This window comes from Chiloscyllium plagiosum, chromosome 7, assembly GCF_004010195.1.
Source record: "Chiloscyllium plagiosum isolate BGI_BamShark_2017 chromosome 7, ASM401019v2, whole genome shotgun sequence".
NCBI classification, from domain to species: domain Eukaryota; kingdom Metazoa; phylum Chordata; class Chondrichthyes; order Orectolobiformes; family Hemiscylliidae; genus Chiloscyllium; species Chiloscyllium plagiosum.
In genome coordinates this window covers 31,397,049-31,414,572 of record NC_057716.1, presented here as the reverse complement: position 1 = coordinate 31,414,572, position 17,524 = coordinate 31,397,049, and the positions used below count along the sequence as shown (strand labels likewise).

The 17,524-nt window shown below is 42.9% G+C and overlaps 1 protein-coding gene across 1 annotated transcript in view; it reads right to left on the bottom strand.

Moving 5' to 3' along the window:
* The window catches only part of LOC122551916 (receptor tyrosine-protein kinase erbB-4-like), a 958,043-nt gene that overhangs the window by 32,088 nt on the left and 908,431 nt on the right, over positions 1–17,524 (bottom strand). Inside the window, exon 25 of the mRNA XM_043694485.1 lies at positions 9,537–9,584. Within this exon, the coding sequence (XP_043550420.1) occupies positions 9,537–9,584 (48 nt within the window). The remainder of the gene's footprint in view (positions 1–9,536; positions 9,585–17,524) is intronic.

The following is a 17,524-nucleotide window of genomic DNA, read 5'->3' as shown; positions in this document are numbered from 1 at the left end:
GCCTATCACCCTCACCCTCACCTCCTTCCACCTATCGTATTCCCAGTGCCTCTCCCCCAAATTCCCTTCCCACTACCTTTTATCTCAGCCCGCTTGGCACACCAGCCTCATTCCTGAAGAAGGGCTTATGCCCGAAACGTTGATTCTCCTGCTCCTTGGATGCTGCTGTGTTTTTCCAGCACCACATTTTTCAACAACAGATAGTTTCAAGGAAAACCCTAAAGCTTTTTATAGGTATATAAGTACTAAAAGAATGATAAGAGCAAGATTAGGGCCAATCAAGGTTAGCAGTGGGAAGTTGTGCGTGGAGTCTGAGGAGATAGAAGAAACGCTAAATGAATAATTTGCGTTGGCATTCACATTGGAAACAGATGGCATTGTTGAGGGGAATGCTGAGATACAGGCTACTAGACCAGACAGGATTGAAGTTCACAAGAAGGTCGTGTTAGCAATTCAGGAAAGTGTGAAAATAGATAAATTCCCTCGGCTGGATGGGATTTATTTTAGGATTTTCGAGGAAGTCAGGGAGGAGATTGCAGAGCCTTTGGCTTTGATCTTTATGTTGTCATTGTCTATAGGAATAGTGCCAGAAGACTGGAGGATAGCAAATGCTGTCCCTATGCTCAAGAAGGGGAGTAGAGACAACCCTGGTAATTATAGACCAGTGAGTCTTACTTTGGTTCTGGGTAAAGTGTTGGAAAAGGTTATAAGAGATAGGGTTTATAATCATCTAGAGAAGAATAAGTTGATTAGGGATAGTCAACATGTTTTTGTGACAAGTAGGTCATGCCTCACAAATCTTACTGAGTTCTCTGAAAAGGTGACTAAACAGATGGATAAGGGTAAAGCGGTTGATGTGGTGTATATAGATTTCAGTAAGGTGTTTGATAAGGTTCCCCATGGTAGGCTATTGCAGAAAATACAGAGGCATGGGATTGATGGTGACTTAGAGGTTTGGATCAGAAATTGGCTAGCTGAAAGAAGACAGATGGTGGTGGTTGATGGGAAATGTTCATCCTGGAGTTCAGTTACTAGTGGTGTACCACAAGGATCTCTTTTAAGTCCACTGCTGTTTGTCATTTTTATAAATGATCTGGATACGGGTGTAGAAGGATGGGTTAGTAAATTTGTGGATGACACTAAGGTCAGTGGAGTTGTGGATAGTGCCAAAGGATGTTGCAAGTTAGAGGGCTGAGGGAGAGCAAATGGAGTTCAATATGGAGAAGTGTGAGGTGATTCACTTTGGAAGGAGCATCTAGAACTAGGCTAATCTTAAGATTCTTGGCAGTGTAGATGAGCAGAGATTTCAGTGACCATGTACATAGATCCCTGAAAGTTGCCACCCAGGTTGATAGGTTTGTTCAGAAGGCATAGGGTGTGTTAGCTTTTATTGGCAGAGGGATTGAGGTCAGCTGTACAAAACTTTGGCACAGCTGCACTTGAAGTATTGCATACAGTTCTGGTCACGGCATTATAGGAAGGATGTGGAAGCTTTGGAAAGGGTTCAGAGGAGATTTCCTAGGATGGTATGGAGGGAAGGTCTTATGAGGAAAGGCTAAGGGACTTGAGGCTGTTTTCATTAGAGAGAAAAAGGTTGAGAGGTAACTTAATTGAGACATATAAGATAATCAGAGGGGCAGATAGGGTGGACTGTGAGAGCCTTTTTCCTCAGATGATGACAGCTAGCACGAGGGGACATAGCTTTAAGTTGAGGGGTGATAGATTGAGGACAAATGTCAGAGGTAGCTTCTTTACTCAGAGTAGTAGAGGCTGGAATGCCCTGCTGGCAACAGTGGTAGATTCACCAACTTTAAGAGCATTTAAATGGTCATTGGATGAAGATATGGATGAGAATGGAATAATGTAGGTTATGTAGGCTTCAGATTGGTTCCACAGGTTGGCGCAACATCGAGAGCCGAAGGGTCTGTACTGCGCTGTAATGTTCAATGTTCTATGTTCTAATGTCATTGATTCTTAACGACAGGCAATAAATGCTGGCCTAACCGCTCACATCACATGAATGGATAAGAAAATAATTGCTTCTTTACTTCTAATCATATTCTTGAACCCTTTTCATTTGCCTCATCTTTGACAATACGTGCCTGGATTTGGTTTTACAAAGCACTAGTTCTGATGGAGTTAGTGTTGAAAATGTACATGGAACCATTGAATTTGATGGTGTATTATAGTCTTTGGCTAGAAAATTAAGCAATCGTGCATGAGGCCCTAATGGAGTCAGATTGGTCATTTCTGGCTCCCGATGGTTGTAACGGACCTAACTAATTCATGTTAATTGTACCTATAGATATCATCCAATAAACTATACCTTATTGTGTAACATTTAGTGCTTCTTGTGTAGACTTTCCAGTGGTCTATCCTTTCTAATTAGATACGCCCTTAGACGCAGCATAGAAAGGAGGATTGGCGGCAATGGACTACCCCAGACATGGTTGGTACCCAGAACCCAATATGTCCGAGGTCTTTGTTGCTAATATTGAGACCTTAAGTTCACCAGCTTTCTTCAGCTCATCAGGACAAACATCATTCAAAAAATCCCTCCTGGTGTAGATCTGAACTTGCATATTTCTATAAGTCTTTTAATCCCACCTCCCTATTGCCCTCTCCAAATTCCTCTTGCTGATCCACCTCCTGCTCCCTGACACTAATCCCACCAAAATGCTGACCATCCAACTCCCCAAGTAGCTGAGATTATCAGCTAGTATTTCTCTTTGAATATGGGGATCCTTCTTCCTTTTATACCTGCCATTATCAAACATATCCTCAAAAAACACAACTTTGACCACTCTGTTCTGTGGACCAGAGGTGAGGTGAGAATGACTGCCTTTGACATCGAGGTGACCATTTGAATGAATACGGCATTAAGGAGCCCTAGCAAAAGTAGAAATAATGGGAATCAAAGGGAAAGTCTCCACTGGTTGGAGTCTTCCTGCATACAAAGCAAGATGGTTATAGTTGATTGAGGTCAGCCATCTCAGCTCCAGGATATCTCTGCAGCAGTTCCTTGGTGACCTAAGCCTATCTATCTTCAGCTGCTTTATCAATGACCTTCCCTCCATTGTAAGGTCAGAAGTAGGGATGTTTGTTGATGCTTGCACAATGTTCAGTACTGTTCCCAACTCCTCAGGGACTGATGCAGTTCATGTCCAAATGCACCATATCTATGGATGGTGGTGTCATAGTGAACACCAGCTCCCTGGTGGGAAGTCCCTGAACACACTGGCATCTCTGTTACAACCAGACCCATGCGAGATTCCCCAATTTGTGACTGTTTCTGCTGGATACCCAAAACTGTCAAACTTATGGGTGAGGAGGGATGAATTGCTGTTTCTTCTTCACTCCCCCACCCCCTTGGTTGGTTGCAAGAAAATAAACTTAAAAAGGATCCCTTCCCTTGGGCCTTTCTCCCAGATTCAAATGTACTTAGGCTTTAAAATGAGCCAATTTAATTAGGATTTCTTGAATTAATGAATTATGTAGGTTAATTAATTCACGTGAGTAATAATACAAATGTAACCTACATATGCACAGATTCAAGGAAACAGAGTCCAAAACAATTAGAGTCTTTAAAAAAAAGATATGGATCAGTCTAAATTCACCAACAGTTGGTAGTTGAAGGTTCAGTGAAGGTTGCCAGTAATATTGACATTGGTAGTTGAGATTTTTTGCTTCATAGGCTGATTGAAGTTCCTTTGTCCTAATTCCCATTCTTTTGTAAATAAAAATGTTTGCATCATCCAGAGCAAGAAAAATTTATTTGCTTGCAACATAGAGGTAACTAGGGGACAGCTCAACTATGACCTTCACAGCATATTAACATTCAAACTCAAGCTGGGACACATTAAGTCCCACTAGTCCACTCCAGCAGAGTTGAAACTGACTTCTCAATTCCCTGGCATTGTGGTTCTTCAAAAGGAAAAACATAAAATCTGCATGCAGTATAGACATAATCCACAAGGCAACATCCTGCTGTTCAGCAGGACAATGTTGCCCCTTTATCTTTCAGTCACAATCCAGTTTGTTCTAAGTTTCTTTCATATCTGTAGTTATTGTATCCCATTCATCTATGCAAAACTCATTTCTACTTGCAATTGTTTTGTCTCTGTAGCAATCCTCTTTTAAAAATACATTTTGGACTCGCAAGCTCAAAATGCCTGTAATATTTTGGGTTCTGACCTGTTGTTTTAATACAATTCTCTCTTGGATTAATGAAATGAGACTCATTTTTATTTCATTACAGTGAGTGAAAAAGAGCTGAATATATAAAAGAACAGCATTCAGTCTCACACATCCATTCTCTTAGCCTTGGTCACTATTATTTTTCAATTCTAACTGAGTCTGTTTTGGTTCTGGGCAATTACTTTTCATATCCTGGCAACGTGGATGATTTTTTTTTAAAAATAGGAATGGTTGAAGAAATGAGCACCAACAGAACAACCCGGTGTTCTGAGTTTTAAACTTTTCCACAAAAGTTAATAGGTTGTGGTCAGTATAGACTGTCATCTCCTCTGTGTCGATTTATGACATTTATTTCAAAATGTTTAAGATGCAGCAGTACAGGAAGGGCTTCCTTCTCTATTGTGGAATACCACCTCTGATGTTTGCATGTTTTTATTTTATTAGTACCTGATTGAGCTCTATATTCTAGGCTTATCAGGGAAACAGTCCTTACCCTGATGTTACTTGCATCAATGGCTACCTTAAATGTTTGTTAAGAACTGTAAGCACAGGCTCAGTTATGAAATAGCATTCAGCTTTCCAAACTCTTTCCAATTACTCAGTCCATTCGACATTTATTTTCTGTAGCTCGTCTGACAGCAGTGCAGCTACTGTATTGAAGCTTGGGATGCATTCTCGTTCCCAATAACCTCATGATTTCCTTTTTTATGGGAATGGGGAATTATGCTACAGCTCCTACATTAGCAGCTCGGGGCAGTATGCATCCTTAACCTACTGCAATGCCCAGTTAGGCATTAGTGAACTCAGTTCCACTTAATTGGAAATTTGCTGCTGCCGAGCGAAAAACTTGCTATGCTGCTCATTCAAAGCATAAACAATTTTGAGATTGGCTTTGCTAGATTTCCTATCCAATTCTACCACACGTCTCCCCTGTGTCACTCAAACCCCTACAAGATTCTACCCTTGGTCACTATTTATAAAGTCAAGGATCCTGTGTGCTTCTTTTCAAACTGTGTTCTGAGCTTGTCCTTCAAAAATGCGGTATGTGGGCACAATAGACTTCTCTTTTGAATACCTTCTCTCCACTATCAAAGCTCTTTTACAAAACTTTCCTTTCATGGGCCCATAGAAGAGCTGGAAAAGGATTGCACAAGATCAAACACTCTAAAAGGAAGTTATAATGCCTTTTAGATTTTATAATGCTTTAACCGAACAGCAGGAATTTTCTCGATTTTCTGAAGTCTGTGTTCTTTGCAATGAGGCATGTTGATTCCAGAAATAGAGAGAAAATGTCAAACAACACCCCTCATGTCTCAATAAATATAGCACTGGTGTGATATAAAGTCTGCTGGCCGTCCCTTAAATGATGTCGTGGCCTTTACGGAGACTTGGATATCAAAGAGGCAGGAATGGTTGTTAGATGTTCCAGGGTTTAGATTGTACAAAAGGAATGGGGGGGGTGGTAAAAAAGGTGGATGAGTGGGGTTGCTAATCAGGGATGGTATCACCACTTACAGAAAGGGAGGTCATCGAGGAGGGTTTGTCTACAGAGTCGGTATGGGTAGAAGTCAGAAATAGGAAAGGTGCAGTCACTTTATTAGGAGTATTCTACAGACCCCCCAATAGCAACAGAGACACCAAGGAGCAGATTGAGATGCAGATTTTGGAAAGATACAGAAGTAACAGGGTTGTTGTCATGGGTGACTTTAACTTCCATAATATTGATTAGAACCTCTTTAGTTCAAACAGTTTGGATGAAGCAATTTTTGTCAGGTGTGTCCAGGAAGGATTCTAGACTCAATATGTAGATATGCTGACTAGAGGGGAGGCCATACTGGATTTGGTGCTTGGCAATGAACCAGGCTAGGGGTCAGATCTCTCGGTGGGAGAACATTTCAGTGTTAGTGATCACAATTCTCTGACCTTTGCTATAGTCATGGAGAGGGATAGGAGCATTTAGTATGGGTAAGTATGTAAGTAGGGGAGAAGGAATTACAATGCTGTTAGGCAGGAACTGGGGCGCCTAAATTGGGAACAGATGTTCTCAGGAAAACGCAAGACAGAAATGTGGTGGTTATTTAGGGAGCACTTGCTGATAGTGCTGGACAGGTTTGTTGCACTCAGGTAAGGAAAGGATGGTAGAGTGAAGGAACGTTAGGTGACAAGCGATGTCAAACTTCTAGTCAAGAGGAAAAAGGAAGCTTACTTAAGGCTGAGGAGACAAGGATCAGACAGGGCTCTAGAGGGTTACAAGGTCACCAGGAAGGAACTGAAGAATGGATTTTGGAGATCTAGAAGGGGGCATGAAAAAGCTTCAACACGTAGGATTAAGGAAAATCCTAAGGCATTCTACACTTATGTGAGGAACAAGAGGATGGCCACAGTGAGGGTAGGGCTGATCAGGGATAGTGGAGGGAACTTGCACCTGGAGTCAGAAGATGTAGGGGAGGTCCTTAATGAATATTTTGCTTCAATATTCACTACGTGAGGGACCTTGTTGCTTGTGAGGACAGTGTATAACAGACTGATATGCTCAAACAGGTTGGTGTTAAGAAGAAGGACGTGCTGAAAAGTTTGAAAAACGCTAAGGATAGGTAAGTCCTCTGGACCAGATGGGATATACCCTAGGTTCCTACAGGAAGTGAGGTAAGAGGTTGCTGTGCCTTTGACGATGATGTTTGTGTCCTCACTGTCCACTGGAGTAGCGCCAGATGATTGGAGGGTGGCAAATGTTATTCCTCTGTTCAAGAAAGGGAATAGGGATAACCCTGGGAATTACAGTCTTTCATCTGTGTTGGGCAGAATATTCGAGAAGATTCTGAGAGACAGGATTTATGGTTACTTGGAAAACCATATTTGATTAGAGATCGTCAGTATGGCTTTATGAGGGCAGATCATGCCTCACAAGCCATTTGGAATTCTTTGAGGATGTGACAGAACACGCGATGAAGGTCAAGCAGCAGATGTGATGTACATGGATTTTAGCAAGGTCTTTAGTGAGGTTCCCATGGTAGCTCATTCATAAAGTGAGGAGGCAAAGTTTGCAGGGAAATTTGACTGTCTGGATGCAGAGTTGGCTGGCAGATGGAAGTCACAGGGTGGTAGTAGATGGGCAGTATTCAGCGTGGAGCTCGGTGACCAGCGGTGTTCCGCAGGGATCTGTTCTGGGACATCTGCACTTTGTGATTTTTATAAATGACTTGGAAGAGGAAGTGGAAGTTTGCTGATGACATGAAGGTTGGAGGAGTGGTGGACAGTGTGGAGGGCTGTTGTAGGCTGCAACGGGACATTGACAGGATGCAGAACTGGGCTGAGAAGTGGCAGCTGGAGTTCAACCTGGAAAAGTGTGAAGTGATTCATTTTGGAAGGTCGAATTTGAATGCAGAATACAGGGTTAAAGGCAAGATTCAAAGTAGATCCCTCAAAGTTGCCACCCAAGTTGATAGGATTGTTAAGAAGGCATGTGGTGTGTTGACTTTCATTAGCAGAGGGACTGGGTTTAAAAGCCATGAGGTTATGCTGCAGCTCTATCGAATCCTGGTTAGACCACACTTGAAATATTGTATTCAGATCTGATCAGCTCATTATAGGAAGGATAAGGAAGTTTTAGAGAGGGTACAGAGGGAACTTAAGAGGACACTGCCTGGACTGGAGGGCATGTCTTATGAAGAAAGGTTGAGAGAGCTAGGCTTTTCCCATTGGAACGAAGAAGGATGAGAGGTGACTTGATAGAGGTGTACCAGATGATGAGGGGCATAGATAGAATGGATAGCCAGATATTTTTTCAGGGCTGAAATGGCTATGACAAGGGGGCATAATTTTAAGGTGATTGGAGGAAGATTCAGGGGAGATGTCAGAGGTCGGTTGTTTACACAGAGAGTGGTGGATGTATGGAATGCACTGCCAGCAATGTAGCAGAGTCAGATACATTAGGGACATTTAAGTGACTCTTGGATAGGCACATGGAAGTTAGTAAATTGAAGGATATGTTGGTTAGTCTGATCTTAGAGTCATAGAGATGTACAGAATGGAAACAGACCCTTCGGTCCAACCTATACATGCTGACCAGATATCCCAACCCAATCTAGTCCCACCTGCCAGCACCCAGCCCATATCCCTCCAAACCCTTCCTATTCATATACCCATCCAGATGCCTTTTAGGCTGGCACAACATCGAGGGCCGAAGAGTCTATGTTCTAAAGTGAGGAAGCTGCTTGCCTTGGAGTGTAAATAATGGTAAGAACCTGAAGAAGGACTCTTTCAACATGGGGAGACTGTTGTGTTGCAGCATATTTGCAGATTGATAATCAACATGTGGCAGGGGCTGCAGAGGAGAGACACACCCTATCGTCTTCCCCACCCTCAAAAGAAGTGTCCCATTGAACACCCACAGAAGAAGATACAAGTTGGTTACATACATTGCACTGCACTGAGCAACACTAAAACCCTCTTGTTGGACAGCACTTCGCTATAGTCTTGTACAGCAGAGTGCTGTACAGTCCTGTCCCATTTGTAGGCTGCTGTATAGTATTAACCAGCACATGAAGTACTGTTCACTCTTGCCGATATCAATGTACTGTCTATATTTCATTCCATCAAAGGATAATGCAATCTAATGTGGAAACAATGGTGTGAGATGCAAAATTTCAGTTTCCAAGTTATTTCCAATTCACCTATTTTCAGAACTAAATGAAGTGAAAATGCACTGCCATGAAATTTGATGATATAAACTCCACCAGTTTGAGATAATTGTGAGGATATTTCTTCGTTATTCCTTAACTTTACAGAACCAGTTCTAGATCTATTTCCTTCTCCTTCGGCGCTGCTCCTGCACCCAACCCCATTTCAGTGTTGGAGCCAGAGGCTAGGTCTTCTTTAAGTAAACCTTTGCACCCGATGTCTGGACCTCTGTGACAATGACAAAGGTTGAGCTGCTGCTTGGATTGTTTTTGCCTCATTGTAATTTGCTTTGTTCCCACTAGGCTTCTTATATGGTAAGTCTACACGCATGAGGACAATCTCAACATGAGCCTAGATCCAAGAAGGAAGAACCAGTAAAATTACGTGAGACACACTGGTCCAAAACGTCTTGCATATTTCAAAATGGAGGTCTAGTATGACCAGCACGTTCATTTTCCAAGAATGCCCTTTTGTTTTTAAAAAAAGCTGGTTTTGCCTCTGGGTTGACGTGTTTCTGTGAAGCAGCTCCCAGTGCAATGGACTCATCTGTTCATTCCTCCAAATAATAAAGAAAGAGCAACTCTTACTGATTCTGAATGGTTTCGACGAACACCTCTTATTAAGTTGAGTTTATCTGGTACAGGATGTTCAATACTTACGCCTGACATGGGTGTGTAGGCAGGAGGAGGGCTGTGTCCTGTTTGGCTCTGGTGGGAAGAATGGAATGATGATTACATGAGTGGCTACATGAATGACAAAATGGATGCAATGAACATTAAAGAAAGAAAAAAATGCAATGAATCTGCAAAATGGAACAAAGGTTATGAAATTTCATGCACTAAGTTAATGAAATGAACAGCATGCTCTTTCAGTTACAGCAATTTCACTGCTCAGCGGTTGACTGCTGTTAATATTCATTCTGTGTGCTCAAACTCAGATTCACCAGTTCTCATGTTCAACTAATAAGTGACTGTGAACCAATTTCTCATTGAGATTTTTCTTCCAAAACTTTTCTCTCCATCCCTTTTCTGCTGCTGTGGTATGGTTCCACAACAGACAGCAACACCCTACTTGTCTTGATCACTGGCCACTCTTCAGGTTTGAATGGAGTCAGTGAGAAGGCAACTACACCTAAGTCAAATGCTGTCAGCTTCCAACATGTACAAACATCAGTACAGTCACACAAGGAAATATATAAACCCATTGCACACTCACACAAGGAAACATATAAACCCATTGCACAGTCACATAAGGAAACATATAAAGCCATACGTGTACTCACACATGCCAGATACATTGCAGCCATAAAAATGGGTACAGTAAAACTTGTGTTTGCATGTACCATACATATGCACACAAACACGACACATACTCATGAATACTTGTGTACATACACATTAGCGCGTGCGCGCGCACACACACACACCAATTGTATTGCTTTCAAACACACTCAGGTGATACGCGCAGATTCAAAAGAGACTCAGCATTGATCCTGGACCTTTTTAATCTGTTTGAGCCAGTGATGCACCACGCGTTGCTTTCAACCTCTCAGATATCAAGGCAGTTCCTCTTTTATGCAGCAATTGCATTAAAATGTATAGTTTATGGTCAAGTGTAAAATGAGTTTGCTCCCAACCACATTCACTATCAGAGCCCCATGGCTTGTGGCACTGATTAATGCACTGCTTTGCTCATTAGTGTGAATGTTTTTCCATTAGAAAATGATCACTTTTTGTTCTAATGATTTCACTTTTCCTCCCTTTATCCATGAATGTTGCTGGGAGTTGATTCTGGGCATGTGAGCCCCTCCAGTGAGTCAAGGGCTTGTTAACCATTGGGTTTTCACAGCCAAGTTAAAGATCAACACAACTACATTTCCATGAGTTTGGGGTTGGAGTGGTTAGAGAGTGATCAGGAAATGCTTGCTGACATTTATCATTCTGTAAACTATTTTAACAACCTATCGTTCCCCAGGATGAGATCAGTTAAGTCAACTCAGGTCAGGCATAGGATGCACCAGTTTGCTGCTCACTGGATGAATTTACAGTGCTGAGAACCACCTTTGGGATACTTAGTGGATGAGCACAGCAGGAATCTTTTCACTGTTTTTGAGATTTCAGACCTGGAACCTCTTCTCTCCTTTAACTTCAGTCTTTCACTAGCTGGTGAAGGAGGTTCAGTGAACTGATGCTGTCTGCTTCACGAAAGGCCAAATATGAGCTACCTTTTGAGTGGATGTTCTGAACAGCAAACAGCACGTCAACAGAGAGGTGTAGTGCATCTGGCAAGATTCCAAATTCAGTACAGTTCTGGCTCTAATACTATCTCTAAAATACAGCACAATTCTGATGGTTATGCAAACGATTCACCCGATATGCTAAATGAACATAAGTTTAAAATGCTTCAACTGCTTACGCATCTAATCCTCTAGGTAATGGATAATGATATAATTTGGGAAATCCTCATCCTTACGTGGCTAGACTGGAGAAGCTGGGGCTGTTCTCCTTTGAGAAGAGCAGGTTGAGAGCAGATTTGATCGAGGTTTTCAACATCGTGGAAAATCTGGTGGAAAGGGAGAAATCGTTCTCAATGACGGTCGGATCGCGAGCCATAGAACCCCAACTTAAGGCAGCTGGCAGAAGGACTAGACCTGACATGACATGAGGAAAAGCCTTCATACAGAATAAGGAGTTAAAATCTGGAATGCATTGCCTAAGAGTGCACTGGGATTTAAACTCTCAACTTCCTGAGTTAGAGGAAAGAATACTACTACCAAGCATTAACTAACATATCACAGGATAGAGGCAGGTCAACATTCCTGAGGTAGGATGTGCTGGATAGTATGATCCAATGCAGCAAGGTTTCCCTTCAGAAATCCACATTTATCCCAACAGAAAGAGTTTGTAGGGCTGCAGGGGATGGAAGGGGAATGGGACAGGAAAAATAGTTCCGAGAGAGAGCTCACATAGACGACAGTCTGAATGACCTCCTTGTGTCCCCATAACCATTCTAAGATTCTATATTGGTTCTTTATTGGCTATTGCTCATGACTGCAATGAGTTGTGTTTAGAACAGATTGCTATTTTCTTAGTATGCTGGTGCTGGAATGCTCGGGGTGATAATATGAATTAGTATAGAAAGGACTGGAATAATATGGATACAAATATTAACTAGCATTGCACCACTGAAGTGGAGACTGATATGGAATGAATAATGCAGATGACTATGACGTGGAATGATATTACAGCTTATTAATTTGTCGGCCTTTGGTATTGGTAGAGTGTGGACTCATAATGGTTGAACACTAATGCACATACTCCTCACCCGACACTCCATTTTCCAAAGCCTCCCTAGCTGAATTTCTATCCAGAACCCACCAAATGATCCAACTTGTTCTATTACAATCTCACTTGCTCCTTAAACCCGGCGCTTACTCATCTTCACTGTACCTTTGTAGTCCAAAGTAGCAAACGTAGTTCATCCCAGAATCCCTACAGTGTGGAAATAGGCCCTTCGGCCCAACAGGTCCAAACCAACCCTCCGAAGAGTCTCCCACCCGAACCCATTACTCATTACTCTATATTTACCCCTGACTAATGCACCTAACCTACACATCCCTGAAGAGTATGGACAATTTAGCATGGCCAATTCACTTGACCGGCACATCTTTAGATTGTGGGAGGAAACCGGAGCACCCGGAGGAAACCCACACAGACACGGGGAAAATGTACAAACTCCACACAGACAGTCGCCCGAGACCAGAATTGAACCCGGATCCCTGGCACTGCAGTGCTAACCACTGAGGCACTGTGCCACCCAATCTTCACCAGTCTTATATTTTTTCATTATGGGGTGTCAATAATCACTTGAAAGTAGCATTCCCCCCTCTCAGTTGGAAAATTGAGAATTCAAGTCCCATTTCAGCTGCTTCAAACTATATTCCAGACTGACATGTTGGAACCATCCTGAAGAATGTAGCACAGTGGCAATATTATTGGGCTAATAATCCAAAGGCCCTGGCTAATGCTCAGGTTCAAACCTCACAATGGCAAATGGGGGAATTTAAATTCAATTAATTCACAAAACTGGAATTAAAAAGCTAGTTTTAGTAACGGGGACCATGCAAATGCCAGATTTTCAACAAACCTCTCGGGTTCACTAATGTCCATTGGGAAACAAATCTGCCATCTTTACCTGATCTGGCCTCTGTGTTACTCCAGAGCCACAGCAATATAATTGCCTCTTAACAGGCCTCTGAAATGGCCCAGCAGGCCACTCAATTATATCAGGCTGAGAGTGAGAGTACACTTACACTGCACAGACTGCAGTAGTTGAAGGAGGCAGCTTAAAATCCCTTTCTAAAGAGCCATTCAGCCAACACATACCAGCATGCACACATCCTTTTACTGGCAAAAAACAAATGAGAGCTGCAACTTTGCAGGTATTGTTTTTTGGATGAGATGTTAAACTGAGGACTTATCTGCTCTGAGTGAAAAGAATCCAAATGAACTATTTCCAGAAGGACAGATGGGTTTTCCAAGTGATCTGCTCAATGTTTACCTCAACATCACTAAAGTAAAACACATAAGAATTTATCTGATTGCTATTTTAGGATTTATGTACTCCCTCCACGCACAGTAGGACAGTGTGTACCACCAACAAGGTATACTGCAGCAACTCACTGCTTCGACTGTACCTTCTAAACCCATGACTTCTACCCAGGAGGACGACGAGGGCAGCAGATCTACCTTGTTGGAAATGTTTCATTCCTTCGGTGTCGCTGCATCAACAGCATGGAACTCTCTCTCTCTCCCTATCAGCACCGTGTGTGTCCCTATACATTAAGGACCTGCACATCTTTGGACTATGGGAGGGAACTGGAGCACCCACAGGAAACACACGCAGCTCACCACCACCTTCTCCAGGACAATTAGGGATGGGCAATAAATGCCGGCCCAGTCAGCAAAATCCATGCCACGTGAGAGAATTGAAGAAAAACACTGAGGGAAGGAGGAAGGTCTGGGATTTTGATTTCCTGGGAAAGGAACGCTCAGAACTGAATGGCTGTAATGGTGTTCCAGGAGCTTCAGGTCCAAGTCCCACCTCAGAGACTAAACCACGAGATCTAGACTGACAGTTCAGTATAGTAATGAGGGATGCCATATTGTCTTTTGGATAAAGCATTCAACTCTTTAAGTTGTACTTAAAAGACCTTGTGGCAAAACACGGAAGAACAGAAAAACTGCTATCCCATGGCTTGGTTAATGTTATACCTTGAATGACATCCCTGTAACTGAATAGCTTGTAAAGCATTACTGTTTACAGGATGTTACTGTGTGCTTCCTAGCTGCTGTATGTAATAATGACAATACTTAATTGCCTATAAAATACCTTGGGATGTCCTGAGATCATGAAAGGTGCTGTAGAACCACAATACTCTCTTTCTTTCAGACAGGATGATGGTAACATTAAATATTCTACCATCGCAGTAAGGTCAAAGGGAGCAGAAGTACAGAGGACAGGAGATCAGCACAAGATTTTTAACAAAATGTAAAATAAAATACAACACAATTAAAAGAGACGGCTTGAGTAAGTTTTAAACATGGGAATGTCACATCACCCCTCGTAGTCCCTGACCTGATTAAAATGCACATTAAAATATGGTAGGAAATTAGACACTCAACTACATCCGAATACAGTGGAAACCATGTCGTTGGAATACTGTAATTATCACCCTGCCAATCTGCAAGGATAATTGGCTTGTACCCTCTGTGGTGAAGACGTGCCCCTTCAATATAAGAGGCTCAGTTTGACGATGATTACATTTGTGAAATGCTAAAGACAGAGGATTTCAGGCTGTGTGGGAACTGCTGCCAATAAGACACAGCCCAGCAGCACTGTGATTGTGCCCATTCGATAATGGGGGCAAACTACGTGTGGAGCCATTTCCCTCTCCTGAACACTTTGTTCATTACCATCAGCAGGCTCGAACACAACAGCAATTTAAACTGGGCCAAAGGGCAGCCATGAGGAAATGATGTCACGGATAGATCAGCATCTCTTTTCCCAGTTTTCTCTTTTCAAACTTGAAATGTGCAGAAGGTAAAGGCTGGTCCCAGGAACTCAGCAGAAACACCGATCAGGCCGGCAGAGTGTCGCACCAGTTTACACTCGGTGTGGGAGTTAGCTATTTTGGCTGGTGAAGTTCGTGCAGGACTATTTAATGCACTCATACCCAGGTACCACATTCTCTGGGCCATTCATTCCACTGAATGGTAGACAATATAAAACATCTCGATCCAGAAAAAAGTAACTTTCATTTATATAGTGCCTTATGATTTCCTTCAGCCTCATCAACGCCAAGTGTGAGGAGCTCTCAAGGTTCCTTAGGACCCACTTTGTTCCCAAGATCTCATTCTGACTGCTGACCCCTCCTTCCCATTTCCAGGACAACAACTGATCCTGTTAACAGTTCACTCTCTCTTAAGTGAATGTCCTTCTCACTTTCATATCTGTTGTCATCACACCCTTCCTCAAAAACACTAACCTTTGGTACCATCATTTTTGCGAACTGCTGCTCCATCCGAACCTCCCTTTCTAGCAATCGGGTTCTGCAGTGCACAACAAAGGCGATGGACTTTTCAGATGAGATTAGATTCCCTACAGTGTGAAAACAGGCCTTTTGGTCCAACAAATCCACACTGACCCTCCAACAAGTAACCCACCCAGACCCATTTCCCTCTGACTAATGCAGCTAACACTATGGACAATTTAGCATGGCCAATTCACTTGACCGGCACATCTTTGGATTGTGGGAGGAAACCGGAGCACCCGGAGGAAACCCACACAGACACGAGGAAAATGTACAAACTCCACACAGACAGTCGCCCGAGGATGGAATTGAACCTGGATCCCTGGCGCTGTGAGGCAGCAGTGCTAACCACTGAGCTACCGTGCCGCTCAATATTTTAATATTGAGTTTTAATGTTTCCTTTTATTTCCTAATATTTCCTTTTCCTAACTGACTTTTAATATTCCCAATTTACCAAAGAAAATTCTGATCAGCAGGTGCCAAACAGCAAACTTACCATTTAACAACAGTGAGGTGCAAACAGGTGTTGCATTCTGTGTGCAAAACACTTTTCTTTTGAAGGATGTTGCAGAGGGACAAAATGTAGATGAGAAATAGGAGGGAGGGTACAGGGTGGGGCGTCAAATAAGTCCTCCCTGAAGTCCTTGAACATTTTGTCACCTCCAGAACCTGTAACCATCTCAAATTGGATTTGGGCGGCACGGTGGCGCAGTGGTTAGCCACACACGCAGACAACAAGCAACATGAATTCGACTGGGACAACACTATTATCATAGGGCAAGCCAGACAGAGAACGGCCAGGGAATTCCTAGAGGCATGGCATTCATCCACAAACTCCATTAACAAACACATCGACCTGGACCCAATATACCAACCACTACAGCGGACAGCTGAAACTGACAACCGGAAGCGGCAGGGACAGATCACTATAAACACCGGAGGAAACATCAAAGAAGCGCTTCGCAGGAGGCTCCCAAGCACTGATGGTGTCGCCTAGCCAGGGGTCGAAACGTTTGCAACAAAAACTTCCAGCTCAGCGAACAGAACCACAGCAACGAGCACATCGCTGTTGTGACACGGGATACGCAGAACTTTCTTTGGAAAGTTGGAAACGTTGGACTCCTTTTCCTCCTCCTGGCAATTGTCCGAGGGTGCACAGAGCTTTCTGTGACACTTAACCTGGAGATGACCTCCTGATCATGCTACTGTAAGTGTCTATTGGTAACGCAGCTCATCTGTTACCTGAAACCTCCATCTGTGTCTTTTGTCACCTCTACCCTTGATGCCTGAAACCCAGTCAGTGCCAGCCTAACTTGATTGCCCATAAACGTGAGACCTTCCAAACTACTGCTCCCACGCCCTACAGAGACTCTGGCCAAACCCTGCCTCTGTTTTAAAGGTCGCAACTGCTTTTCAAATCTTTCCATGGGTTTCACCTCTCCCTAGTCCTGAAATCCTTTCAGGCTCCACAACTTTCTACGACCTCTGCGTTCCTCTAATTCTGGCCTTCAGTCCATTCACTCCACCTTTGGGGGCCGTTTTGTCAGGGGCCTCAGTAATTAAATTCCCTTGCCAAATCTTACCAGTTTTCTTCTCTTCATTCTTTTAAAACTCCTCTTGAACTGACCTCTTTGATCAAGCTTTTTATCATCAACTTGAATTCCTCCTTACATGGCTTGGTATCAAATTTTCTTTGATAATTCTCCTATGAAGTCACTTAGGAAATTTTACTGGTTTAGAGATGCGTATAAATGCCATTGCTGGACAGTTGCGAGCACTTAATCAGGTGCGTAATGTGAAGGAACTCTATAAATACACGTCGTTTTGAAGACTTGAGGATTGACCCACTCCATGTTATAACTGTATCTCTACGAGAGTCAAAGCAATTCCCCCATACTGTCAATATGGTTTGGCTGGAAGACTGCTTTGTGATGCACACAGAGAAAGTTCAATTCCCATTCCTGGTGACGTTACCATGAAGGCTCCTCTTTCTCAACCTCTCCCCTCGCCTAAGGGGTGGTGACCCTCAGATTAAACTCACCAAGCAGCCTCTGG